At 44.5% G+C, this 27,941-nt stretch overlaps 2 protein-coding genes across 3 annotated transcripts in view; both read right to left on the bottom strand.

The window, feature by feature from the left end:
• ANKFY1 (ankyrin repeat and FYVE domain containing 1) overlaps window positions 1-263 on the bottom strand; it is a 32,641-nt gene extending 32,378 nt beyond the window's left edge. Inside the window, exon 1 of the mRNA XM_066202240.1 lies at window positions 101-263. Coding sequence (XP_066058337.1) covers window positions 101-110 — 10 coding nt within the window. The 5' untranslated portion in view covers window positions 111-263. The remainder of the gene's footprint in view (window positions 1-100) is intronic.
• A 2,762-nt stretch (window positions 264-3,025) lies between these two features.
• On the bottom strand, window positions 3,026-27,941 carry UBE2G1 (ubiquitin conjugating enzyme E2 G1). Of its 2 annotated transcripts, XM_066201806.1 has the most exons (6): window positions 27,642-27,941; window positions 13,512-13,614; window positions 10,770-10,867; window positions 9,551-9,729; window positions 6,318-6,441; window positions 3,026-4,222 (listed from the first exon to the last, which is right to left on the bottom strand). In XM_066201806.1, exons 1-5 carry the CDS (start codon window positions 27,685-27,687, stop codon window positions 6,355-6,357), a joined length of 513 nt encoding a protein of 170 aa, XP_066057903.1. In that variant the 5' UTR covers window positions 27,688-27,941; the 3' UTR covers window positions 3,026-4,222; window positions 6,318-6,354. The 2 variants fall into 2 exon arrangements, with proteins under 2 accessions (XP_066057903.1, XP_066057905.1); XM_066201808.1 differs by lacking the exon at window positions 27,642-27,941 and having other exon boundaries at window positions 10,770-10,862; window positions 13,512-13,597.

Raw genomic sequence — 27,941 nt, 5'->3', positions numbered from 1 at the left:
GTCCGGCCCGGGAGAACGGCGGGAGCCGCACACCGCCGTGCCCGGGGAGCGGCGGAGCCCCCGGCCCCGCCCGGCCCCTCACCCGGGCTCCCCCCCTCACCTTCCGCCATGTCGGCTCCGGCGCCGCAGCTCTCGCGAGAGCCGCCGCCCGCCCCGGCGCCAGAGCACGGCGGTCTCGCGAGAGCAGCGCAACAGCGCCGCCAGCGGCCGCACTGCTCGGACGGAGCCGCTCGCTCCGCGTTATCCCGCCTTCTCCCCCTTTATCCCGGCCTTCTCTCCCGTTATCCCGCCCTCTCCCGCTTTATCCCGCCCTCTCCCGCTTTATCCCGCCCTCTCTCCCTTTATCCCGCCTTCTCTCCCGTTATCCCGCCCTCTCCCGCGTTATCCCGCCTTCTCCCGCTTTGTCCCGCGGCCCGTCCCGCCCCCGGGGCACGGAGCGCGGGCTGGCGGCACGGCGCAGCACCGTGCCCTCCTCGGGGATGCGCTTCCCAGGCGGAGGAGGCGCCCGGTGATCCCGGCCGGAGCGCGGGACTGGCACGGCTTGGGGAACGCTGGAAAACACCGCCCAGCACCGGGGGAAAACGCACCCGGGCATCACCTCCGCTCACCTGTGCCTCACCTCCGCTCACCCGTGCCAGCCCTGAGCCCGGAAAGCACCTTCAGCTGCCGCACGGCTGCGGGAACCACAGCGAGGGTGTTCGGGGCTCTGCGCGCCGGGCTCACTGCAGATCCTCACTGCAATTCCTGCTTTTGTTTCACAGCCAACAATCCTGGACACTGTATCTGTGCCCCCTGGTCACTGGATTGGTGCCCGGTGGGTGAAAAGTGGTTGTAAGTCGACGGGCAGTCACCAAGCAGCAGTATGAGGATCATTTTCCCAGCCCCGTGTACAACATAGCTGCCCCCTCGGCTGTCGTTGCTCATCATCGCTCCTGCTCAGATGCAACAGAAATGCCAAATAATCGGTGCTGGTCCAACGGCAAATTTGTTGCTTGCTTTGAGGAGCAACTTTGAATTAAACGTTTGAAGACTTTATGTACAGTATTGTTTTACAGACGTTATTTTTTCTGGACTCCACCCTGAAGTGAACATTGAAAAGTTGCTCTGCATCATATTTATTTTGGTGTTGGATAAAACAGCAAATCCGGAGCTGGGTCTAGGAGGGCCACAGACTGTCATTTTCTAGACAGACCATGAAACGAACTGTCTCATTTTGCACGGCTTGATGACAGCTGTGTATGAATTTGCTGTATAGCAAATTACCCCACTGCTCGTGGTGCTATTGATCCTCCTGAGGAGCTGTGAGGAAGCACGTTATTGCTCCCTCATCAGATTTAATTTCTCAGTAACAACAGGGATCAGATTTCAAACCACTGCCATGTTTTGTATCAAGGGAATTGTAATCTCTGAGGATTTGCCTGTGCAGGAAGCTGTTGTATGACAGTCTCTAAACCCTAACCAGCTTCTGATTTGGTTTAGAATCCCTCGTGCTGCTTCTGAAGGGACTCGTGCTGCTGCTCTGTGTGCAGGGATGGCACTGCACCAAGAGCAGTGCACCAGATGGTACAGACACAGTGGAGTCCACCCCACAGCCTACAAAGCCCAAAATACACTTCTAATCACTTCAGAATTCATCTGCTCTGCTTATTGATTATCCAGTTCCAGTAAGTGTTTTCAGGCATTGCAGCAGAAGGAATTTTAGAGTGACACTTGACAGTCCTGGGTTTTAGGGATCTTCTCTGGTGCAGCATGAATAAAAAACAGGAATTAAGATGGCCACATCAGTTAGACATTCCTTAGTATTTGATGCTTTTCCTTTTCCCCCAGTGATATCTGGAATGCAGGGCAAACCATGTAGGGGCAAATATCAGCTCAAACCCTCAGCCAGGATGACAAACCCCTAGAGAACCTACAGTGTTAACTGAGCAGCCAGGATGCAAACAGCCTCCACGAACCAAACCAGAGACCAAGTCTTGCTGCAAGGAAAACTCAGGAATGCTGGTTTACTTCCTTTTTCACCAAGAATCCTCTTGTCAATACTGCAGCTCTTCAGGGGTGTTCCCATCTGGTTTTATCACTAACAGCTTTCCACCAGTGGCCCTTTCAGTGTGGGGCAGGAACAAACAAAAAGCCAGCTGTGATCACAGGAAAGTGAAATAGGCCCTTTCCTTGCCTCCTACAAGCTTGGACACTTGGCAGCAGACCCTGAGCTGCCTCTTTCATTCAGTCACTGGGCATTAGCCATACGTGCAGCTTGTGGATCTCAACAGTATCCCACAGTAATGCTGCTCCCCGGGGAGTATCTGGGTCAGGTGGGATCACAAACCATCGTGGTAAGGCAAATATATATATCTGAATTTACAAAGAGGGGGATGAGCAGTACTGTGGAATTCCCAGTTCTTCCATACTGCTGAAGCAAGACAAACATTTCCAGGCCTACCCACTAAAGAACAAGCAGCAATTCTGGAGAGCACAGACATAAAGCTTTGAACCATTCTGTGAAGTTATAGATGAGTCCAGGGTGAACTGTGTGTGGTACTTTGGAAGACAAACCAGAGACCACTGCTGAACTTGGTGAAAGCAGCAAATACCTTCAATTGCCTCAGTTCTAGAGACACTCTGGAAACTGAAAAGGAAGGGCAGCCTGTGGGCAAGTCCATTGGTAGGTTTAAGATCAGCTTTTTCCAGTCTTTTCTTTAATGGAAAGAATAACACCATGGCACTGAAATTCTGCACAGTCCCAACTTTAAGTGAAAAAGGATAGTCAGTGAGTAGTTTATGTTCTTCTATGAAGTTTCTTTGGTCAAAGGCTTGAAAACTCTCGCGAGCAGATACTGAGATCAGAGGGCCAAAAGTGGGTACAACAGGGATAAAGTTGTGTGTTGTGTTTGCTCTTTCATTATTCAAGATGAAGCACAATACATCCAACTCCGTAGGTGTTTGCTAGTGTTGTGTTGTCGATGATGCTCCAGCTACAGGTACCCTTCCTTATTGTGATACTCAACACAGCCAGTTTGACACATGATTATTGGAAAAAATTATATTTTGGAAGAACTCACTACAGAAGGTGACAGAATTCCAAAAATCAAATTACATGAAAATATACATCGCCATTTTCTTTGTACATTAGGTGAGGAAAACTCTGAAGTAGAAGGCAAAGCAGATGAAGGGCCACAGAAGAGAGTAAAGAAGGGAAACTATTTTTGATACCAAACCCAGAAGTTAGTCATTTGAAAGCCTACAGATGTGCATGCTTGAACTCAACCTCGAGAAAAAACAAGCCTCCCCCACACACACCCCACCCCACAAACAGGCAATGAAAAAGGCAAACCAAAAACTTCACCCATAAAAAGCAGCTCATTCCTATCTTGGACTAACTTAGTCAACCAAACTTCCAAGTGAAAGCACTCAAGTCCTTGGAAGTTAAAAATCCATCAGGCTGCTCAAGGGTGCTCCATGGCCAGTTTTATTGCTATACCAAATTCAAGAAGGATGAATAATTGGGTTTAAAAAAAGGGGTGGAAAGAAAAAAAAAAAAGCACCTTTGAGACTACAAAGGTCATCATAAAAGAAGACAAGTAATTGATAGCAAATTCTTTCAGGGTTTAATTAGGAAAATTTTAAGTTCTGATGGGGAAAATAAAAGGGACCATATTTCCAAAAAAAAAAAAAGGGGAAAAAAAAAGATACTAAATTTTATTAAGCAAGAAATTTTAATAAAGCCTCAGTGGGTCAAAGGAAAATTAAAGTGGGAGGAAAAAACCCAAAACCAATAAAACCAACTTAGTATCCTAATTGGTTTTGACATGCTTCACAAGTTGCTGTTTCTCTTTTTTTAAACTCAGGAAACAATGAACAGGGAGAGAAAAAAACCTGCTAAAATCTTTAGAATTTACACAATTCTATCCCTAACTACAGACAGCATTATTTGGTACAATGTGTATTTGTGGATGTACATGAACAGTATATATATTATCCGGATCATGTTGTGCTATGTACACATCTTTACAATTTTTCCTGAAGGTTAAAGCAGTTCATTAGATTTCAAAATGCGTAATCATCTTGTGTTGGCACTTGTTAGGCTCTTGTCAGCATTGATAACTGGCATGTTTTATTGCAGCCCAGTTCCAGCCAGTGTTTGCCAACTTGTAACAACAGAAGTCCAGCAATAGGTGGGTAGAGTGCAGGAAAAAAAACAGTGCCATGTTTCTCAATTGGAGACCTGCAAAGAAATCACAGGTGTTAAAATAAAACCCCTTCTCACCCTCAATTATTTTCAAGGTGTTAATTAGTTTTTCAAGAAGATAACTATTACTTGTTCAAGAGCTTCACATACCTCTGAACAGAAGATGGATAAATCCAAACTCATCACCTGAGAAAGCCTGGAGTTAGCTCAGCACACTGTGTATCCAAGCTCAATTATCAGTTTCTGGCTCCTGGAACTCGTGTTGCTTGTCGCATGCACAGTGTGTAAAGCTTTGATTACTCACACACAGGGCTGAACACTGCAGATTTATCACTGGAAAGTCTGTGCATTACTTACTGTGATCAGTGGGTACAAATGGCGCAGCAGTGTTTAGCAAGCACTGACACCACAGCCCCCAGTCACCCTGGGCTACTCTGAAACCAGCTGTGGCCCCCTCTCGTCCAATCCCCTGCCCATCGCTCCCCTGGGAGGAGTCACCAGACTTAGAAAAGCTTTCCCCTTCCAAAAAAGCAACACAGCCAATTACTTCAAATATTTGTCAAGAGCATTGTTTCACTATAGCTAAGTTCAACATGGCAACAGAGCTGAGGTTAGTTAAGGATACTCTGGAGTGTTACTCACAGTTACTCCCTTTCTCCAAGACAGGAAAAAAAGAGTCAGCTGCATTAACAATTCTTGCACTCCAGTTATAGGCAGTTGTACAAGACTTTCTGTTCCTTTGTTTAGCCTTTTGATCAATATTAAGCATTTTTTGTGCTTAATCTGTACTGGAGAAAGTTCCTTTCAATCAAAGTATTTCAGCAAAGAGAGACTGCAGAACGAATTTGTCACAGATGGAGCCTTCCCCCAACCCCCCCAGCGTTTACAAAAGGGTAAGAAAGGAACTCTCTCCTGTATAATTGTGATTAAAAAAACTATCCAGCAGAAGAATGCAGTAAGCTGCTCTGGTTCAGTCAGTACAACCCCTCTGAACTATATCCAGTGCCATATTTCTGTCCCTGTGAATTATGTATGCTGTAGATAACCAGTAAATATGAATTTGGAGTTTGCCAGCCAAATGGGTCAGAGCAGTTTATTTGCCAAACCAACCATTAAGAAAAGGCAGCTTCAACATGAAGCTCTGTTTTGCTTTGAAAAGCAAGAGTGGGAAATTATTAGCTCATGGAGGAAGTTTTTCCTTGGCATACCCAAGATAAAGTGACCAAAGGCCAGGGATTTAAGGGCCATGCTTTAATACAGAACTTTCTACAAGAGGTTATTAAAAAAAAAAAAAAAAGTCCCATTAAAACTGAGATGGGATTGTGTAAATTAGACTAAGTCTCTTGAGTCAGAAGCTCTTTAACAGGGTGGCAAAAAATGCAAATATCACGTCAGCTATTCTCAGGTCAAAACTTGCCCAAGCTCTCAGATATGCCACAGTTCAGTTTCCAAGCAGAACACAGCTGTTTTTATGAAGCTATTCCCAAGCCCTCCTCACTAAAGATGTTTTTGCGGCTGCTGAAGAGAACACCACCTTTCTTGGTATTATTTGGGGTAATATCTCAATTTGATGCTTTCTGCTGTGCCAGGAGACTTTCTGTTAAAACTCCCACAGATACCTGAAGCAAACCCTTCTCAGTGGTTCCTGACAACCTCACTGAAGTCTCCTTTAACTCCTATGTGCAACATGCCACCAACATCTGCAAGATAATCCACAACTCCTGAGATAACAAGACTTTTAAGATGCTTTTAAGATTCTAATAAGTGTTCTTCACAATAATGAATATCAAGGAATTATCACCCCCTTCTGTTACAGCTCCAGTAACCTCTAAGCGCCATTAACAAAGCAGGAAGAATTCTGATAAAGAGAAGTTCAACTTCTGAACAGCATAAAACACAAGAATACAAGAGAAGTTCCCCAATTTTGGCAGAATGGGCTGTCAAGCGCACTTAAATTCTTTTAGTCTTTAGTACTGCATACAGCCAAAGAGCTCCATTGAGATCATGCAGCTGAGAAGAAAGGTTTGGGGGTTTCCTTTTTGCTTTGGAGGGGGAAAAAAAATAGTTCAGCAACAGTTAAGCAGGAAATCCTCAACTCAGGTAACTGACTTGTCTTGAGAAGGATACTTACCCTGAAAAAAGTGAAGCTACTAGCTGCTGAATAAGTGTCACTCAAAAGCAGTTTCTTGGCTTTTTCTTACACAGCGGGCAACTTTTCTTTTAAATTCTCCATTTCTGTCTTCTCTCCATTCTTTCTGTAATTGAATAGACAGCTTTCAGATGTCAGTCCTACAACAAGGAGTTGTACAAGCTCTAGGAAGACTCTTGGTGTTTATGTTTTCAGACATTAGCCATCTAGTCAACACCTAAATTTGCTTACAGTCATTGAGCTACTCACTGAAAACCTGTGATATTCAGGGCTTTTGAAAGTTTCCTCTGGGGCTCTGTGCCAGCTGCTCACAAGACAGTGAGGATGTAATTTTCCCCTTGGATTTCAAGACTAACCTGGTGGCTTACCAGTTTTTCACACTGTCTGTGCTAAAATCTATTTGCTTCAGCCTGCAAAGCAGCAGCAAACTCAACCTGTAGACCACAAGCTGTTATGTGTACAGAGATAGTCTTTAACTGGAGTGGTGAAAAAGGTACACAGGCACTGTGGAGCCAGCAGTTACTGAGATTTTTTTTTTTTAAAGACAGTTTCAGTTCCCTTCAATCTAGCCAGGACACTCCAGGACAGAAATACAGAAGTCACAGTATCTAGAAGAGGCACAGCAGTGTCCTTCAAAAGCAAACACCTCCTATGGCCATAAGATACTGGCTCTGTGAGGAAGACCTTAGCAGAATACTCAGCTGGTCTCTGTGACAGGGATCTGACTTCAAAACTGCAGAGATGAAGAGCCAAGATAAAGATGAGCAGGAAGGCAGGTAAGAGGGAAAGTCTGAACCCAGAGATGCACACATCAAGGTATCACAAAAACCTACAGGAGAAAGTGCAGCCAGGTTTGTTTTGTGCCAGGCTCACAACGAGCTCAGATGAAAGCACAGGAGCATCAGGTGTGGTAAAGACTGATGTGCTGGGTACTGCCTTCCAGTCAGAAGTGGTGGGGAAAATACCAAGAACCCCTTATTTCATGAAGTTCTACAGTTCTGAGTTTGATACAAGAAATATATTCTTACTGCAGGGGTGAGGGAAGGGGTTAAACCCCCCCCATTGCTTCACCTGATCTAGCACACAACCCCTTTTCACCCCCACTTGGAGTGAAGGCTGTAGTAGATTTGAGTGATAAATGGCAAACCCAACATTCATCACCTCCAAGCTCACTTCAACAATCAGCACATTTTAACTTGCCTATGAAAGCACAAATAAGGCTACCAATCAGTTTGTTCTTTTTCAGCAATTCATGCAGCAAACATTTGGTTCCTTGGATTGGGACACAGGACAGCTTACACAAGATGGCTTAAGGCCAAGAAAAGCATTGAATTTGTGCCCTCTGAGCTTCAGAGCCTTGGTTTTTGTTTCTACTTTTTGTATTTGTAGTTCTATGAATTGTTCAGAATTGAAAAGCAAGCAAGGTTTCCAATTTGACAGCTGAAATCTCCTAAAATGTAATTTTAGGTCATGAACTGTTCTATTTGCTTTTCAAAATATCTATTAAGGCTCTTGATCCTCATTTTTCTCCCACTCCAAGAGACAGTACTCCAACCTGGATAGTTCATTTTTCCTGAAAGCAGGTATATCCCCTCCTCCTATAATCCTGTGAACTGCCTGAAACACCTTATTTATTAGACTCACTTAAAAGCAGAAACTAATAACAGCAGACAAAGTATCTGATAGTAACTTCCACATTTTATTGCTGTTGTAAACACAGGAGCTGCTGATTTTTCATTACCCTGATGAATATGTTTTTAGCTAGCATGAAGAGATTGACAATCCAACAGGAGAAGCCAACTGCTCAAGCAGCACTTTAAAAGTTCCTTGAAATACGTAATGCCACAGTCAGAAAAATAGTTTCTAACATCCAAAGTGATGCCTCACTACTATCTTCACAGTCAAATTTGGATTTTTTTGTTCTTTCAAGCTGGGCTAGGAAAAGCTGTTTTCATTTTTGCCCTTTACCCTAAGGCAAATTAATTTTGTGTCTAACTTTTCTAAGGCAAAAACAGAAATAAAAAACCCACTCATGAAGTAGTTGTCAGAGTGGGGCACAATACAAAAAGTCTGATGTGAGGAAGGTGACAAGCACAGCTATCAGCATGTGCTTTCTCCAGGGTTAGGCCAGCTACATTCAACATACATGACTTTGTGAACTGAGGAATTTTACTTGCACTTCTATAATTTCATTAATAACTTGCTCCTCCCGGTGCTCTGAACAGGAAATGTCCATTATTTCCTGGGTGTCTGTTTCCACCAGTAACAGGACACAAAAGAGGGAGGTCCAACACTTAAAGATTAAATAAGGAAATTGTTCACTACAATTTTTTGTTTTCTTCCCATTGAATTTGTTCCACGAGTCTGTTCCCATGATGATTTTTCAGCAGAGTTCAACCACTTTTGAAAATACTCAGAACACAGCAGATCAAAGGATCCAGGAAACTACTAAACTCCCACCCACTTCAGGAAAGGTATAGCTTGGCTGACAGAGCAGGTTAACATTCTTTTCCAAACTCTGCATCTCACAGCTCTCATCTCCTTCCTCACTCCCACAGTTAAAAGAGCTAGAACTTCTCTTTTGTGAGAAGACAACACTCACTGCTGAACTGCAATTCAGGAGCATGTCAGTGTTGTCCCATTAGTGGGGCCTGAAGTCTGTCCCCCTATGCCCTTCCAGAACTGAGACTTTTTTCTCTCCCCACCCCTTACATTTTTCAGCCTCATTGTTATATTCTGCCCTAAGCACGGTGCTTCTGGAGAGCTCTAGAGACCTCTGTTTACACACACAGAGCACAGGCCATGGTCCAGAACACTGTGCTGCATCTCACACCTGCAGATTCACCCTTGTCTTTGACTGTAAATCCAACCATTTTCCCTCACTCCTGAGCCAGTCTAGCCTGGGAAAACCCTCTGTTAAGCTGAAGGTGAGATGCCCAGTAAAGCCTTTGGGTACCTCCTCAGAGCACAGATCTGCACAGTCAAACCTGCTGCTCTAATCCATGGGACAGGAAGACTGTTCTAGAGAAGAGAAAGAAACTTCCCAGGGCTCATTAGTAGTTCTGTCTGACATCACTGCTTTTCCCAACACAATGGCAGCCTCAGCCTGTGATAGAAAAGGATCTTCCCAAAGTTACTGTTTGCTAAACTAGAAACAGAGTTCCACTGCAAGGTTTCTACATTGGAGACAACTGGCAGAGCAAGGAAAGCCTTACCGCTGCATCAACATTAGCAGGAGAATCACCATTGGGATCTGCCAGCATAGAAATAACACTAATCATGATAGTTTCCACTGTGTGAATCGGAAGCCAGCGTTCCTCAGGTTTTTCATAGCCATATTTGTCTTCTCCAGGCTCATGAAGAATTGAAATGCAGACATCGCCGTTCTTGTCAACTACAAAATAGAACAAGGCATATTTCAGTCATGAACAACATGCTGGCACTTCTTCAGGACAGTCATGGAACTCTTCATCTTCATTCCAGCTAGTCTGAGACACGTTAGTGGAGACACTTCTTATAAAGAAGGCAAGTAATTAACTATTGCAGAACTTCAACTGTAATGAACAGGGCTTGGTGGAAGTCTGCACGTGCCTGGACTCCTGACAGAGGGGGCACAGGGGGAGGAAGGACTAAGTCTGACATCATTGCTGCAGCTCTCCAGACTATTTATTTAGACAGGCTCCCACTACAGCTTTTTCTGTTAAGTTCAGCAAACTCGAGAGTGACTTTTTTCCACAGCAACAGCATCAGCTGGATATTACTGGAACATACTGAAATATTGTTTAAACTGCTGGAATTAGAAAGTGCCTGACAAGTACTCTGATATTTCCAGAGCTGAAACTGACACAGCATTAAAATATTCCCTGTCCTTTTGATGGGAGCACTGTCTCCTCCCACCTTTCAACATCTACAGTCTTTGAAGTTGAAGAACATTTTTCTTTCCCAGTAAAACCATATTCCCTTTTACTTCACCTTCCCATCCAACCTCCATCAGTCCATAGGTAAAGGAGACGTTAGGAGAAGTCTCCTTCAGAGGGACTAAAAGATTTCTTTTCATGCTTCACTAGATGAGGACAACCTTGGGCCTTCTATACTGAACTGCCAAGTCAGTAACAGCAAGATGAAATATTTGAAGGTATAACACAAGGCAGCTATAGAAGTCAAAGTTTCTCCTCAGACTAGTACTTTGCACTTAGGAAAAAAAATTAAGGAAAAAAATCCCTGAACAATTACCAAGAATGCAAGAACCTACTCTGAACAGCTTCTGAAAATACTTTTTTTAGAGCAGCAATATTAAAACCTCTACCATTGTTATTACTTCTCTGTTAAGTGAGGATGGCAAAGTAAAAGCAGAGTTTCATATTTCTAACACAAACAGAAATGTATCTATTTGTCTTCACTGCAGAAAGAAATTGAAACTTTGACATTTCTTACCATTCGGATGCCAGATTTCTGTGATGAATTTCATTTTTGGCGGCCTCAGTGGGTAGTCTTTTGGAAAAGTAAGATGAGCCTTGAAAACACCACCTTCACTGGGGAATCAAAAAAATCTTAGTAGAGTTTCTTGTAAGCTTAAGCTGAGGATCGGAACTTACTGAAGTTCTAAGTTTACGCCTCACACAACTTCACATCATGTTGGTAATTAACAGCATCAACACTTCCATATGCAAAGTAAAGAGTTTCTACATTGAGAAGATCCTTTCACAAGATACTGCCAGTTCCCCAACATGATCTTTTTTAGAACTAGGATGATGTTCCAGAGGGGAAAAACCATGGGGGTGGGGAAAAAAAATAAAAAACTGCCAAAGAATTTACCATCTGGAATCATAACTTACTTTTTTTTTTCCCCTCCCAGTACATTTATTAACAGGAAAAAAAAAAAAAAAGGTATTGCCAATAACTGCCTTTCTCAAGTCCATCCCAGCAGACACCCATTTTCCTCTGTTAGAGACCTCAGTCCTAATTTTGTGGTCTCAGTCTGCAGCAGTGAGCCGCAGGGAAAAAAACTGCAGAAAGCTCTGGCTGTGTCCAGAGCATTAAATGTAAAAAGACTTCCAATGCCACCTTTTCAACAGTAAGCTAAAGCAACTCAGGCATGACAGTGAGGTGTTCTGCATTAGTTACCCACTCAACTGGAAAACAATAATAAACAAGAGACATCCAGGTTTTCTGTGGCGTTACAGGCCAGGAATAGTCCCTTTTGAAAAATGTGAAGGCTTGTATTAGATGGAAAGGTTTACAGATGGAATACTTTGCTAATGTCAATAATATAACATTTGTCCTGCTGCTGTCATTTCTTCTAACTGAAGGTTGTAACAAAATTTGGAATTGCAAAGGCAGAACAAAAAGTGGAACATAAACCTCCAAAGAAGATGGCATGGGATGCACGGTGTGAGAAACTGCCACACAGACAAAAGTACTGGTGAACAGAGAACTGTTCAGTGCAATTTTTTTCCTGTATTTGTAAAGGAGTAGGAGTCTCTAAAGTGCACTAGCTACTGTGAAAAACAACATGTTTTACCACCACTAACCAAAGGGGTGCAGTTCAAGCAAGTCTCTCAAAAAAAAACCAAAACCCAAAGAAACAAACGAAACAAAAACACAACCCCAAAAAGCCTTTAAGTAACTTGGCTCTCTGAAGCAGCTGAGGGGATCTGAACCCACAGCATTTATTTTTCCCAGATTTTAGAAAAGGCAGGCAGTTTCCAAAGAATCCTTCATCCCAGAGGCACTATTTTAACATCCATGATGTCAAGACAAAGGAGAGCTAGATTACATTTGCTGATAGCCCCAAACCAGTCAAACCCTTTCTTTCAAACTGAAAAAGTCCTTCTTTCCCTTTTTAAAGAAGCAGATCCTAAAGCTACTAGGCTGTAGGGCATTCCTGGTTGCCCCATATCAAATGCATATAAATACAGGTTTTAAAGTGGATATACATTAGGTATCATCAGTTAATGAAATACAGCTGTCAATTAAGGGACATCAATGCCATTTTTAGCAATATACCTGATAAAAGGGTTTCTGTCAATAGAGTAATGCACTAAGTCTAAAGTCTTTTCAAGTAAACTCAGGATAAATGAAGTAGGACCAGGAATGAGACTGATGTTTGAAAAATGTTTAAGCTAAACTATTATATATGACTGTCCTCATCAAACAGCCCAGGGAAGAAGGATTCAGTGTAATACTACCCTGAAAAATAGCAACCAGGGACTGAACAGAAGAGAGCTACTTACCTAAAAGCCTCAAAAAAAAGCTCAGGACCCTATAAAAGTGGAGTTAAAAACCCCCTATTGCAACTTTTAACACCTAAGATGACAACCAATTAGAAGCAGCATTTTTTTATTGACAGTATTTATAAAATAGCCATGAGAATAGAACAGAACCACAAGACTGTTCAGAAAAGGTCAACAAAAGTTGGAGAAACCATCTCATGCAAGACATGGGAACCACAGTGCAGAGAGCTTCAGGAAAAGGCAAGCAATTTGATTACTGGCTTTAAATGCTTATTCAAAGTCTGCTGACACACACACACAACTTCATGCTGCAACCAAAAGTGACCTCAGGTAAATGTCACCAGGCTTTTTGTATCAGTAGTTTACCACTGCAACAGCTTAATGAAGAGAACAGAGTTCATCTTCAGGAGTACACTTTAAACTGACCTCTCCTGGGCATAGAACCTTTTCCCAGAAACTGCAGTAGATGATCACCCCGAAGTACTCCAGGTCACAACTGGGAGCTCTCCCATCTCAAACTGACAGGATTTGAAGCCAATTTCAACTACATCCTGATTCATATTTGCATATTTTCCTGCCATCACAGGCATGAAGTTGAAATGGTTCAACACAGCACTATCAGCTGAGCTACAGACTCCTAGCAGCAGCAGATAGTGGATTTTATCTGCCTTACTTACATGTGAAAGAAAACAGAAGCTGCCTCTAAGTGCACCTATTCTTTTTCTTTTCCATACAAGTACAAAGAGATCAGTGTTGCCTTTTCCCGCGGGAGCAAAGCAGTTTAGAACTTGTACACAGCAAATCCAGCTATTTACATGTATTCTGCTAGCAACAGAAGAGTTAATTTAGCACAAAGGTTTTGGTTAGCTTCTGCTCACTAGGGGCACGCTAGAACTAGTAAATCCCAGTTCACTTAAGTTTCTGTATAAGTATCAGTACTTACTATAGTGTATCTGGAGGACCAATAATAAGGACTTCCCATCGATAAAGATCATTGTCATCTATTAAGCCCGCTGAAAAGCCTTCCACTGGATTTTTGTTGAGCTCTGTGTAGAAAAAAGAATTGAAGAGTAACTTTAGGTGTCTGTAATACACACTTGCTGGTTTTGCTCCTGTGTCCATACACGACCAAAACCCCCCGTGACATTTGGTGCTTGCCGATGGTGCCTGAGTGAGTTCCCTCAGCTCCCCCACCACAAACACCTCAGCCAGAGCTGGGAGCACGTCTGACCCTAAAACTCTGAGTGCAACGTCAGGAGAGGGGCCAGAACAACACACAACTGTGGGACATGCTCTCCTAAACTGGATACCAACGAGTGTTTAAGTCAGGAAACAGGCTTTCTAATAATAAAAAAGCATTAAAGAACTCCAAGGAGCCAGCTTAAACTAAAGTCTGTCTTTAACTCCAGAAAATGTTAACAGAAGACCAAAGTCACAATGTGTTTTTATTTAAAAGTAACATTCTGCTTTGTTCAAATGATTTTTTTTTCAGGATCTGAAAGCATTTGAGACCTGTGCCAGTGAATTCTGGAGATAATGATTTACTATATTTTGAACTAGTACAAGAGAACACAGAAGATAAGCTGCTATGCTATTCAGGTATGGGGTTGTGTGTTTTTGTTTCTTCCTTTTGCTTACAGTTTTTACCATCAGTGATAAACAACAGAGCATTCTAAGTGTATAGGCTACTTCATACTCCACCTGGCTACAGTTACTGCCAGGTAGAGGCTTGTCTGGAAATAGCTCCACACAAGTCACAGCCAGGTCTAGACTCCACTGAACCTCTGTTTTCAGCCTGCTCCAGGAAAAAAAAAAACCTGTAAGATTTGGAATTAAACACTTCAAAGGAGTTTTGCCTATAATCCAGTGGTGAGGGCAGGAAGGTGAGAACATCTATTAACTGACAGCTTCAGGTCAGAAATTACATTAAATGCCATATTTATGCCAAATTCAAATTCTTCATCCAGCATTTCCAACGCTACATGCAAAGTCCTGAAAGATCTTAGGTACTTAGGATACAGGAAGGGGAAAGAAGTTACTCCTTCAAGTGGTCAGTAATTTCCAGATTAAATTAAAAATGTTATTGTGAAAACCCCCCCAAAAAACAACCACACTCATTTTATAATCTGTCAGACACTATGCAATCCTCATTATTCTGTTCCAGTACAGTTTTTCTAAGTATTCCCATTTTTTAAACCTAAAAGCTGTAAGACTCAAGTTCAGAGGGCCTTATCATGCCCTCAGGTACGTGCAGAGGAACTTCAAGCGAGAACCTTGTACCTTCCGGAGAAAAAGCTGCCATTAAGTCCAAACTGATTTGCCCACAAGCTTGCAATCACTGGTGGCCAGTTAAGTTCTGAATTATTTCAAGTGTGGCTGAAAATGGCAAGAAGAATTAAGAATTCAAGCCCTACACAGAGGAGTCCAAGTCCACACTGGGAAAACCAAGTGCTCAGCTCACTTGAACACAGCAGAAACAACTTTGGTCATTACTAATTTAGTCAAACTTATCCACAAAGATGACTTAATTCTAAAATCCCACGGAACATATTAAAAAGGGTTTTCCTAGGAGCTACTCGAAAGGGAGGTGAGGTCAGCCATTCAGCCCCCAAGGTGCAAGGCAAAGATTTGGGTACTGAGCCCAACCATGTTGTTTCCAGACAATGCCTGAAAGAAAAGGCAACATCACAGGCTCTCTAACCAAGATGCAAGTTCTGTGTGAACTGCTGTAACTCAAACTGCTCACGTTTAACTGCTTTATTGTTTGCAAATTATCACTGCTCACTGATAAGGCTTTAAAGACTGCCAGAACTTAAGATTGGAAAAAAAAATCAGAATGTTTCTCTCTATTTAAATATGCCACATTATTTCCAAAGCAAATATACACATTTTCTTTATTTCTTAATGTGTTCTGTTTCAATTTCTTTCTACATCTCTCTCAGCCTCAAACAACTTTATCCCTAAGTAGTTCAAAACATTCTTCATGTATTTATTCCCAAAGGAAGACGGCTCTTACAGTCCAACTCACACCTAGGACCATGTATATTGCAAGAGGACTTGTGAGAAGGAGTAGGATTCCTGAATGCCAACTCCTTTACTGTTGAACACCTGTAAACTGTGTGAAAGGGACAATCATTAACAAAAATCTTCAGTTAAAGCAGTTAAAGAAGTTTGCTTAGTGGATGTTGCCTGTAAAGCAAATGAGCACATTACTTCTTTTACAGGAGGTGGCTTGTGAAAAGGTTATTTTCCTTCCCTGACAGCAGTATTGAAGCACAGCTCAAACAGCTGCTGATTGCAGAAATACTCTGAGGAAAAACAATAAGCTCACACACCTTCTCCAAGAGAGGTATGCAGAATTACCAACAGCAATTTACAAATGAGCGTTTCCATCCAGATTATTTATGCTAAACTAAACAACATGGCTGGCAGGTAGACAAAAAAGGAATTCTCAGGAAAGTTCTGCACTGAGACATGAAAAGCATCATCCTTGGCTGCTTTACCATGGAGAGCCAATAGCTGCTCCTCATTAAAACCTGCCAAGGCCCGAGGTTTGTTTGGCTTTGTTTTTTTTCCCTGGATATAGTCAGGGCTGTGTATCAGCAAAGTTAACCAGCAGCACCACCTGTGTCTTGCCTCTCTCTTCGCTAGTTGAGCCTCACACAGCGAAATCCACGCACCAGAATCCCCAAGGAACAGACACACACACAGGGCTCAGTGACACGGGGCTGCAGCCAGGCCCCGACAGCGACACTGAGGCTGCACCAGGGCAGGGGACACCTGCTCCCTGCGCCTGCCAGGCCCCACCAAACACTGCATTAACTCCCTGCGGCCTGAACAGGAGCTCCCCTGGACAAGTACATGGATAAAGCACAGGATTCAGTTCCTTCTCCAGGCAGGAGAAAAGAACAAGCTCTTAGGGCAGGTCCTCTACAAAGCCCTGCTGAAGAACTGCCCTGGAAGTCCTGGGAAAGCAGAGAAGCCAGACACACCTATGAAGGATTGGATCCTTCCACATTATTTTTCCAACAGCTTTAATTTGAGATTTCTTGTTCAGCTAAAGATATGCTGTACTTTTTAAACATAAATGAGTGCATTAACATATTTCCATCACGTGCATGCCTAACTAAATGCCATTTACTTGCAATTACTATATATTACAGTCTGTGGTTTAGCATTTCTGACAGTATTTTTTGCATTTCTGATTATTTAACGTAATAGGCATTTTTCTACCCAGCAAAAGAAAAAAAAAAATCCAAACCACTCTTACACTCAGTCTAGAAGCAGTTTCAGGTAGAGCCCTTTGCAGACCAAGCAGCAGCTGACAGCCAAAGCAGCACACAGCTGGACAGCTGCCAAGCAGCAACATACTTGGAACAGAACCCAGTGTCTGCTTATAAATTAGACATTCAGTTCCTTTAATCCCAGTCCTGAAACTGGGATTAAATCCAATACCTGATCTGGAAGGTGAGGAAGACTAAAGGCCCATAATCCAACGGAGTTGTTTAAACCCAGAACAGATTTTAAAGCCCCAAGGCTCCTCTTCCACATGATCTGCCACACAACACACTGTCTGTCCCTTCAGCTCTTACTAAAGCAGAACTAAGTCACCATCGCCTTAAACTTGAGCCAGCACAGCACCATGGGCTGCACTTCCAGTTTCAGTGTTTAGTTTACATCAAGCTACTGATGTTCCCACACTCACTGAAGCTGCCTTTATACAAGCCAAGAGACTTCACCAATCCCAGAGCAAAACAGCATCAACAAAAGTGACTAAGCAGAACAAGCCCCACAGCTCCCTGGAACAGCAATGTACGGCATCCAAACCTTTCAGCCTGACGTCTCACCCAGCCAGCCACTGCATAGCAACTCCTGGAGTATTTTAAGCTACATTACAGTACAAAGCTTTCAAAAAATAAGAGCTCCTATATTTTTTTAATAGCAGCCTCTTTAGTAAGTTATACAGTGTTTGAGTTTTGTGCAGCCAGTGGATAGAAGTACAACACAAAAACAGAGCCCAAGTTCTGTCTTAAAGCTTCAGGATAAACCATCTAGCTGGCTTACACAGCTCTCAGAGCAGGCAGGCCACAGCAGCACCTTGCATCTGCTGCACATTAGACTTGGGTTGCCTTCGTGGCTTCTTGTGAGGCTCAGCACTAGTCCAGGAGCTTCTAGTAACTGTTCACACTGAAAATCCTCATTGTAGACTCTCCTTCTCTGTACCCCACACTGTGGCTTCCATACTGTCCTATTTACTTCACTGAGGTCAGCTATGACTTCCAGAACTTTGTTGCCTGCAGGACCCAGCTGTACATCTCAGATTCTAGAGAACCAGAGCTGAGATTATGATAAAGTAACATGATCTCTCTGTGGAGATGTATTCCCCAAGCTCTCCATTCCATCTGCTTTCATCATGTTCTGTCTTGCTCCACAAGCTCATCCAAGAAGTTTAGACAAAACGTAGCACAAAACACACACACACTCCTGATAGCCACTGTGGGAGTGACAAACAGACAACACTTAGGAACAGATTAAGCCTCTGAAGGACTTTGAAGCTATTTTGAAGGGACACTAAAGTGGTAAAGACAAACCTGTATTAAGCAGACATTCTACCAACCACTTCAGTAGAAGCTTTAGGTTTGACTTTAGCCTGGCAACTAATTTCAAGCACTCCACATATCACTCCTTCTTAAAAAGGGCAGCATTTCAGACTTGTACAAATCATTCTCCGAGCTCAGAAGATTTGTAAGAAGGGTTGTTAGCATTAACAGGCAGGCTGTGTGTCAGTGCAGCGCTGCACACCTTTGTGTACTGCTCCACTTGCCTCAGCTATACCTGTGAAGTCTTCCTTAGACCTGCACAGTGAAGCAGGTTTTGAAAGGACAGAGGACAAGGCTGGAGGTTTCTTGTTTGATTTTTGGTTTTATTCCCAGTCAAATTCCTAGCCATGGCCACAGTTCAGCTCTGCAAACAAGTGGAGAGCAGCACTAGCCCAAGTTCCTAAAACTGCTGCTACAGGTATGAGGATTAAGGTACCAGAGGAACTTGAGTAACTAGAGATTGGAATTATTTTATGAGTAAGGTATCTCATTATTGTAGAATTAAGCTAAAAATTGAGTTTCTTGATTCTGTATATTCTGTAGCTCCACAGTCATATGAGCCATGGCACAACTGGAGACAGACAATTTGAAGTTCAAGTTGGTTGTTTAGGGGAAAACTGAGTCTTAACACACTGCAGCCAGGAGCTTGCAGGTCTTTGGTACTGCCTTGGTTCTTAAGGAGTTCCCCATAATCCCCCAAGTCCACGGAGGTGGACATCAGTAGACATTGTCAATGCTCCTTTAGATTTCTCTCTCATGGCTCTCAAATGCAGCTCTGAGACAGTCTCAGCTAGAGCACAGACACCCAGCAACTGCTCTAACGTGGCAGCCCATGTTACCCAGCTGTTTCCATGCACCATTTCACCTGAGAGTCCTAAAGACAGGCAAGAACAGTCACAACCTATTTTGAGGCATTTCCTTTCTGCAGCACTCTTCATACATGGACCCTTCTGTGTACACACACACAAACCAGCCCTTTTCCAACATCCCACCCTACAGAAGGAAGGTCTGCTCCCCCTCCCCCAATGCATTTGCCATTAAGCAAATATCTAAACTCAGTAACTTAAGGTGCTGTGGACTACATTGTGCCTACTAAGCCCACAAATATTTTCTTTCAAAACAAATGTGATGTTCAAATTACTTTCCTGTTCGAATCCCTGGAAATACAGAACACACTCATCTGATGAAAGCCTTTGAATGCCACAGTATTGTTGGAAGTTTTGAATGTTATGCTTCCAGAATTAGGGTTCCCAGCAATAAGTTCAGAATATATGTTCAAATTAACATCAGCTATGTAATATTGGTAGAAACCAAGATAAAGTGTTTCCTGAACAGCCTTCTTTGACTAGACTGCTAGAAGCATGCTGTGTATCCCATCAGACTGAACCCAGCACAATTATACTACCGAGGTGAAAATAGAGATAGAGTAAGGTCTGTTAAAAGACCACAACAAAACCATTCCCAGTAAGTTCTGAATTTTGAGGGGAAGTGTTATGAGGAAGGGAAAAAAACAAGGATAGTAAAAAGAATTGGAAGAACCCTGATACAGAAACCCACATGTAAAAGGAAGCAATTATGTCACCAGGGAATATTCATGCTTTGCCTGTAGTCAACTGCAGCACAGAGCCACATTCATCTGTCACCCTCATTGTGACAGAAATGCCATCTCCACTTTGTCCTCCATGTTTGATGCCTGTTCCCACTCCTAAGAGTTAGACAAGTATCCAGTGGGTATCTGCACCTGCCTTTGGGATGGTCACCTCAGCAGCACTCAAGAGATCTCATCAGGGTAAGTAATTTCTGAGACACCATAATTATCTCAACCCGAAGCAGGTGTCAAAAACAGATCAGATGAATCACACTCTACACACACGTACTTCTCTCATCTACAAAGGACTACAAGTTTCAGGTGCCTACTGTACACAACTGCTGGAATTTGGCAAGACAGGTGTCATCCTAGGTGCCATTAATGTAGCTGAGTTTAACCAGGGACAGGAGAAGTTTATGAACTTCTTAAAAGCTAATTACCAACAGACTAAAGCTAAGAAAAAAAAAAAAAACCCTTCCATTCAAGTATCTTCTGAGCAGACATACACAATCATGAAACAGCACTGCTGCCCAGAGCCAAGGGTTCTAGGATGTGTGTAGCTCATAGACAAAAACAGAACAGCAGTAAAAATCCACTGAATAGTCTCTGTGGCATGCCTATGCCACAGGGAGATGTTAACATCTGACAGAGATGTTAACATTCAAGTTGTTGTGCAAGTCAAGGACAACTTTCCAGCTTGTTTTCTCTCCTGCTTATAATATGAATAACAGGTTTGCATATCCTCACTTGAGACACATTGTTATTTAGAATTGTTTTAAGACATTCCTTTAAATGACTCCTGACAGCACCATCTTCTAGATCAGCACCAAATGCCAGCCAGCTAAAAAAACAGCCAGCTTGACCTATGAGGTGTATGATGACAGCACAGAAATACCTTTCCCTTAACAATCCACACACACAGAGACTGTATGTGAAAACCTTTACAGAGGGTTTCTATCAAAGTCTTTTTTATTATTATCCTAAACCTGTGCAAAAAGTGCTAACATTTCTGTCCAGGAGAGCAGTTATATTCATGGAACTCCATTTCAATTAGATTGCTATACTTAGTGTTCTTACAAGGCCTGGATATCTGATCTCTGCTCCAGCTGATATGCCTTGGACTTGAGAGCAGGAAAGAAAAGCAAGTATGAACATTTAGTCTTGCAGGGTGGCCTAAAGCTCAAGCCTACTAGAGGCTGTAAGTGAAAGATCTCATCCAAACCAGTCACTGACAGATCTGCACACTCAGAAGTGAAGCACAGAGCAGGTGCAGCTTGGCGAGAGCAAAGCCTGCACGTGAAGCCTTGCCCTGATTCCGTTCCCATACACTGAACAGAAAGTGGACAGGAGAGTTTCAGGAGTCGCATGCCCCCTTCCTCACACAAGCCACCTGCTCTCCTTTCTCCAGGCACCCAGGTCTGCACACTCATTTTAGTACTTGGTTGGTTCTTGCTTTCAGAGCAGCAGCCACGCTTCAGATCAGTTCCACTTCATTAGAACCCTGTCTCTATGCTGGGAACAAACTGTTGTATCTTACAACAAAACAGAGGTTGATTAAATACACTACAGGAAGAAAATTCAGCAGAATGCCTACTTGAAGCAAACTGAGTTTCATCTACAAAGGTCACTTATTTTCAAACTGTTTAACATAAGGCTTTGGGGGAACTAAAAGCCAACCTGTACCAACCACAGAAGGGACCAAATAATCCTATATTAGTTGAATATGCATGTATTGTTCCAAGTCTGTCTTGCATTAAAAAGAAATCTCAATGCACAGAAACATCAAGGCAGAATCAGCTATAATTACATGTGGTTTAACCTGAAGACCATTCACTCTACTTGATTTATCCCTATTAGTTTCTCTTAAAGAAATATACGTATCTAGCAAATCAATAAATCCTTAGTTTGCAGCAAATAACTACAATGCTGAAGTTGGAATCAGTATCAACAACACAAGTCAAGGCATTTTAGTTGGTTTTGAATGATTTAACATCTCCAAATGAAGCTCTTACCAACAAAGCAAAAATTCTGAAGCAAGTATTTCCTCAAATGGTATTAATTTTGCTCCTTACTTCAGAGGATCTCAGGCAATGTTCTCCCATTCCACTATCCTCAAACAAAACAGGAAAAAAATCACTCTACTGCCAGATCCAGATAATGCCCTTACCTCAGTGTAACTTACAATGCCTTGTTTGGGGGGAGCTGAGAAGGAAAGAACTCAGAGTTCATGGTAAGTTTGGTTCTTTCCCTGAAAGATTAGTAAGCTGACCTGGGCAGAGCCAAGGCAGTGACTCCTTGATGAGGCAGGTTATTGCTTCATCCTGTTTAAGCAAGTGGTTGAGTCATTAAGCCCTTCATTCTGGAGTTTAGCTAAACATCACTTTACAAAACTGCCAGCACCCCTGAAATTTTGCTGGTGGCTGCTGTTATAAATATTCTTTCCTTTGAAGATGCAAAGTTCAGATTATTTCTGCAAGAGAAGCATTTGGAAAGCTAACACGTAGTAGGCAAAGTTTGCCATTGGGCACATTTATCATGTTATTTACAGTGCAACAGAAATTCAGGCTGCTTGTGCTGTTGGAGTGACTGCAGTCTGAGCAAAGCCTGTGTTTTAGCAACGATATTGTCTATAAAGTCAGCTTGAGAAAGGGAGCTTTGAAAATTCTGTCAGCACAACCTCACAAGAAACAGAATTATCTCATCTGCTGTAACAGGGCCCTGTGCTGACAGGGGGTTGAGGTGACTGCTACACACGTGCTATACCTAAGCACCCCAAAAAGCATCAGACCAAAACCACTGATGGTAAACTAAAAATATGAAAGTGTCTTCAAAAAAAAAAAAAATGCAGGGGTGTTTATAATTTCAGGACGACTTAAAATGCTAAGTTTTACATGTGCAGGAGCTTGGAGTCCTAATTATTTGGGATAATACAAAATATTACTGTCCATATGAATAGACCTTCACAAAGGAGGTAACAAGCAATCTAGTACCAAATTAATACTTCACATCAGTGCTACTTAAATGACTATCTTATAGACAAACTTACTTTAAGACAGCGCTCAGCTGTAAACAAAGGTTTCTTATACACCAGCCACCCCAGAAAGATGCATCTCAGCTTTGATGTATAGAGTGATCTTTACTCTGCAATTCCCTCTCCATTCACCACTCAAATAGATTTTTAAAAAACTAAGTCCTATCTAATTGCCAAAAATTCAACTAGCTCAGCATTACACAAGATTCTTCCACAGAAGAAAGTAAAAATTGTTCAACTGTCACATTAAGTATTTGACACCATTTTCCAACTTGTTAGTTTTTAATTAATCATTTCTGCTTTGAAACAGAAGCTGTATACACTTTAAACTGAAATAATGCCACGTTTCTCATGTTTAAGGAAAGCATTAGTGTGGTTTTTTCTGTATCCGAAGTTGGAGATTATTTACAAGTCAGCTTAACTTCAGCCAAGAAAGGCATGGTTACTGCCATTTCCAATGCCCCATGTTTATGTGAAAGAACTGGCACTTCTAGTTCCCCTGTGTGCTGCTGATTTACCTGCGTCCTCCCGTGTGATTCTGCTGGTTGAACTAGACAAGTCTGCCCACTCTGAAGCCTCTGTCAGCAAGAATTTGGCAGAAGGATGAAATAAAAGTGTTCAGAGACATACCTCAGTCTGTAAAACCTTAGGGCTTGACAGCTCTGGAGACTGGAAGAGAAGCTTTACACCCTGTTGTCTGCATCTCTTCTTAAGGAACAAAGTTTTGGGGCTGTAAAAGGAACAGTTTATCCTCCACCAGCTCCCCTGAGGGGTGAACTCTGCTAACCCAGTGCTACACCAATCTACATACTTGCCTTGGAGTTTTTTCCTTGAAGTTCAGGGGCACTTTGGGGTTTTTTATTTTTTCCTGCACCCTGCCTGGAAGAAGTGGACAGGTCAGGGCTCCTATTTCACATTAATAGCAACCTACAAAGTGCCCCTCTCTTCAAAATAAGGAAAAAAAAAAAAAAAGAACAAATATGTTTGAATTTTAAGATATTTCCAGAAGCTGGTACAGCTTACAATTAAGTTGATTTGAGAGGGAACAGCATTTAATTCCACAGATATCCATAGATATCTGATCCTCCAGCTCTAGTTAGACTACCCATTTTTAAATGGCTTTGCTATTAAGAGATCCCAATTCATCACTGCCTTAAGACTCAAAAAAAAAAACCCCAAAACCCCCAAACCATAAAAATTACCCAATATCCTTACTACCTTGAATTGTTCTGGTGCCCAAATGGGGGCAAGCACATGTCAATATAAAAACAGCTACTACACTTAGTCCCTGGGGATCCATCTCAGAATTTCATTAGCAAAGGCACTGTGAAGCCACACAGAATTTGGGAGACTAAAAGAATAACTCACATGTAACTTGAAGTTGTATTTTGTGACTGTCATTGAATGTCCCTTCTCTCTGAGCATTATCAGCATCCAGAACATGCCACTGAAGTGCACAAGCATGTTGGACATGGTGCTGTGGTACCAGCTCCCTACTCGAGTTACAAGCCAGCTTGCTTTCAAAAAAAAAACAACAAATTTGAGTCTGTCTTCATACACTCATTGGAGCAACTTCAGGTTCTGTTGCCAAGTTTTGCTCTGTTTGGTAAGAGCTGTTGTTTTACATCTCACTGACAACCAGCAGCCTCATCAGTTGACCTGTACTTTGACAAAGTACTCAGGAATTAAAACAACTCATTAAAGTGCTCCATGCCAGACAGCTCCTTTCCCCATAATTAAGAACCAAAGCATATGGGGGACCAAACAGGTCCACTCTAAGAACTACTGTTTAACATTCCTCCCTCCTCCTGCCATTGTTTTTTCTTCTGGGCATTGAAGAGAGATAACCAGGATCTCACCGATAAAGAATTTTTATACTCCTCAACTGCTCCCCCATTGTACAGGTTTCAGATTCTTGCTTCAACCTCCCTTCATTTTTGCATGTCTTGCTCCAACTTCAGATCTCTTGTCATTACTGAAGCACAAGTGAATGATCTAAAGCAACTTAAATCAGCTTAGATCACATAACTCATAACAACTGTCTGTTTACTGTCCTCCAAAACCCAACCACCAGGTACAACCCCACGACACACCACACTTGATACAGGCAAAAACTGCATGGAGCACAGAGACTGAGTATCAGCCCCACCAGGGCAAATACCACCAGAGCAGTGACTTTTGGTTTGAGGTAGAAGAAATCCTGTGGGTATTAACAAAGGGACGTGTTGGAGCAGGTGAGATTTGGAAGACAGTCAGCAGCAGGCAAGGAAGATCATGAAGCTCACTCAGCCTCTGCACTACAACTCCAAGCAGCCTGACACCAGAAAAACCAGTGTTAGTGCACTGCCAGCTCAGTTCAGACATCCCAGAGAAAAGAGTTCCTTCCATACGAGGTAACTTCCTCAGGTCACTTATTCCACAGAGGAGTTTTGAAGAGTTCAAGACTCTTCTCCAAAGCTCACCATACTTCATGCACAGTCAAAGTCACTTTTAATATGGTTTCGATTTCTTTTAGTATATGTAAAGGGACACTAAAGGTATTGATATTACTTAAAGCACAAAACCCCCACAACAGCGGCATGGTGCAGGAAAATGGCCGCAGTCAGTACAGCTGGATCAGGAACAGGGGCAACTAGAAAAGCTCACCAGTTTTTACCAGTACACATAAAGCCTTCAGATAAGAGTGAGCAGAAAGTTAAACAGAAATTAAACCCCTAGACCTAGTAGTCTACAAATGTGCTTACATATCCAACCAGTCTGTGCTTACAAAAGGTCTTAAGACCTCACAAGTCAAAAAAAAAAAAAAAAAAAATACACCACAGAAGCTGAATACTTACTATCAAGAGACTTCAACTAGATGTCCAACTTTCTTTTGTGCAGCACACTTAGTAGATTAAAAGAGAAATTCCAGACAGCTGAACAACTATCCTAGGTTACCAAATGCTTTTTTTTATCAAGTTAGAAAGCAACTATCCTACACTGTTGTTCTCCTTAAGGGACCATATATAGGAGAGAGAAGCTTCACCTCCCATCCAGCCTGGAGCTCCTGCAGTAAGCCCATACCGAGGCGTTATTAGCTTATCTGAACGTGCAGACACCTCACTGAGTGTCACTAATAACCTCAGCAGTTACCAGGGCATTAACAGGTGCATGCTTATGCTCAGGACTAAGGCCACAGTATGCGATTTTTAGCCACGGTACAAGATTTTTTTTTTTTTTTTTAAGAGCTTCACCTTAAAGGGGTAAAACATTCTGTGCTAGTACTTAAGGGTGTTGAAGTTTCTCAAACTGATCATCAACCAAACCCAGAAAACAGTGCTGGAGATGCACAAACACACCATCCAGCTCGCTATACCCGGTTATGCAACCTCATCTCCTTACTGCTAACAATGCTGCCTTCCACCCTTAGGCTTCCAACGACATGAACTGAAGTTTCGGGCCAAAATCCTCCTCCGGGAATTCCTGTGCCACCCAGTGACCCTGTCCCTTTGTACGGACACTCTGCCAACTCCAGCCAGCGCTGGAATTGCCCGAGTTTAGGTACGCCTGGCACACATTCCCTTAAGTAAGCACGAAGCAAATTTTTACGTAAAGGGACGAAAAAGGCGAGCCGATTCTCCCAAGGTCCCGTGCAGACCCGTGCGGTTCCTCGGGTGGATCGCCGTACCCCGGCCCAGGCAAGGCAGAGGATGCGGCGAACATGTGCAAGTGGGGGAGGGAGGAAGGGAGCGCTGCCGGCTCGTTTCCCTTTAAGTGTGGCAGCGCACACATGGAGCCGCATTGTGCGGCCCCGCGCATGCGGGGCCCCTCGGCGGGGCCGGGCCGGGCCAGCTCGGCCGCCCGCCCGGGGACAAAGGGAGGGGGCGCGGCGACACCGAGCCCGTCTGACACCCCGCTGACACCCCCGCTGCCCTCCGCCGCCGGCCCGGGCGCAGCAGCCGGGCCGTGCCCGTCCCCCAGCCCGCTCCCCAACTCCTCCTCCGCCGCGCCCGTCCCGCCCTCTCGCCCCCGGCGGACCCCCCCGCCCTCCCCGCGGGTCCCCCCGCAGCGGTCCCACCCGCTCCCCCGCCCGCCGCCGCCGCTGCCCGGTCAGCTCCCCCCCGCCGGTGCCCGCGGAGCCCCCGCCGCTCCTCCTGACAACAAAGGGGCCGGCGGCCTCCCCCTCCCGGGCACGGGAGCTGAGGGGGAGCCGGCCAGGGGAGGCGGGACGAGGGCACCGCAGGTCCCCGCGGGAAGGGGTGCGAGTGCGGGGAGGCAGCCTGAGCCCGGAGCGCCTCGTTCCGGGGGTGGGGGAACAATCCTCCTTCCTCCCCTTCTTTCCGGCGCCTCAGAAACACCCCCAAACATCAGCCCGCACGCATCCCCCGCGCTGCGGGACGAGCTCCGGCTCGGTTCTCCCCCCGCCCGAGGGAGACCGGAGCGCAAGGGGAGGGGACAAGGAGTCCTCCAGGCTCGGTACCGGGGGTCGGGGGGGCGGGGGGGGGGCTGACGAGCGCGGCCGGTGCCACCCGGCGCTCCCCCGGCGGGACGGGGGCAGCCGAGGGGACGCTCCGCCACCGTGCCGGCCCCGCTCCCCTCCCCCGGCTCCCCTGGCAGCAATCGCCGGCCGGGCTCCCCCTCCCCCGCTCGGCCTAGTTCCCTCGGCTCCCGGCTGGGCACAGCACGGCGAGGGGGGGCCGTAATCTCCCCTTCCCCCTCACACACACACGCACTCCCCGCCCGCCCCCTCCCCGAGCCGGCGCCCCTTCCTTCCCCCGCCGCGGGCCGCGGCCCCTCCGAGGCCGCCCGGCCGCTGCTCCCCCCGGCGGATCACCCGCCGCCCTCCCTTCCTTCCTCCGCCGCCGGCCCAGGTACCTGCTAGTTGTCTCCGCAGTAGCAAGGCGGACTGGAGCTCCGTCATTCTCCCCCGCTCTGCCCGGGGAGGGAGTCCCAGCGGCGGCGGGGACGGCGCGGCTCCTGGCGCTGCGAGAGGTGGCGGCGAGCGTCCCTCAGCCCGTCCGCTCCGCGCCCGCCGGGGGTCTGGCTCGGCGCCGGCCGCCACAGCACGCAGGGTCCCGGGCAGGGCAGCGCGGCCGTGGCTCCGAGCCGCCCTCCGCCTCCTGCTCCGAGCCCTCAGCGCCGCCACCTCCTGCTCCCCCCGCCAGGAATTTCACC

This window comes from Chamaea fasciata, unplaced genomic scaffold (genome assembly GCF_029207755.1).
Source record: "Chamaea fasciata isolate MVZ Bird 193981 ecotype frontalis unplaced genomic scaffold, bChaFas1.0.hap1 SCAF_21, whole genome shotgun sequence".
In the NCBI taxonomy this organism is placed as follows: Eukaryota; Metazoa; Chordata; class Aves; order Passeriformes; family Sylviidae; genus Chamaea; species Chamaea fasciata.
The sequence above is the reverse complement of the archived record's forward strand: the minus strand, read 5'-3'. Positions and strand labels throughout refer to the sequence as shown.

Bases quoted from the DNA above. Each gene is read 5' to 3' on its own strand.
- UBE2G1 (XM_066201806.1), bottom strand. From the start codon at position 27,687: ATGACGGAGCTCCAGTCCGCCTTGCTACTGCGGAGACAACTAGCAG. The intron at 10,868-13,511 runs GTAAGTACTGAT...TTGATTCCCCAG, and splicing joins GGTCCTCCAGATACACTATA to TGAAGGTGGTGTTTTCAAGG. The intron at 9,730-10,769 runs GTAAGAAATGTC...TCTATTTTGTAG, and splicing joins AGAAATCTGGCATCCGAATG to TTGACAAGAACGGCGATGTC.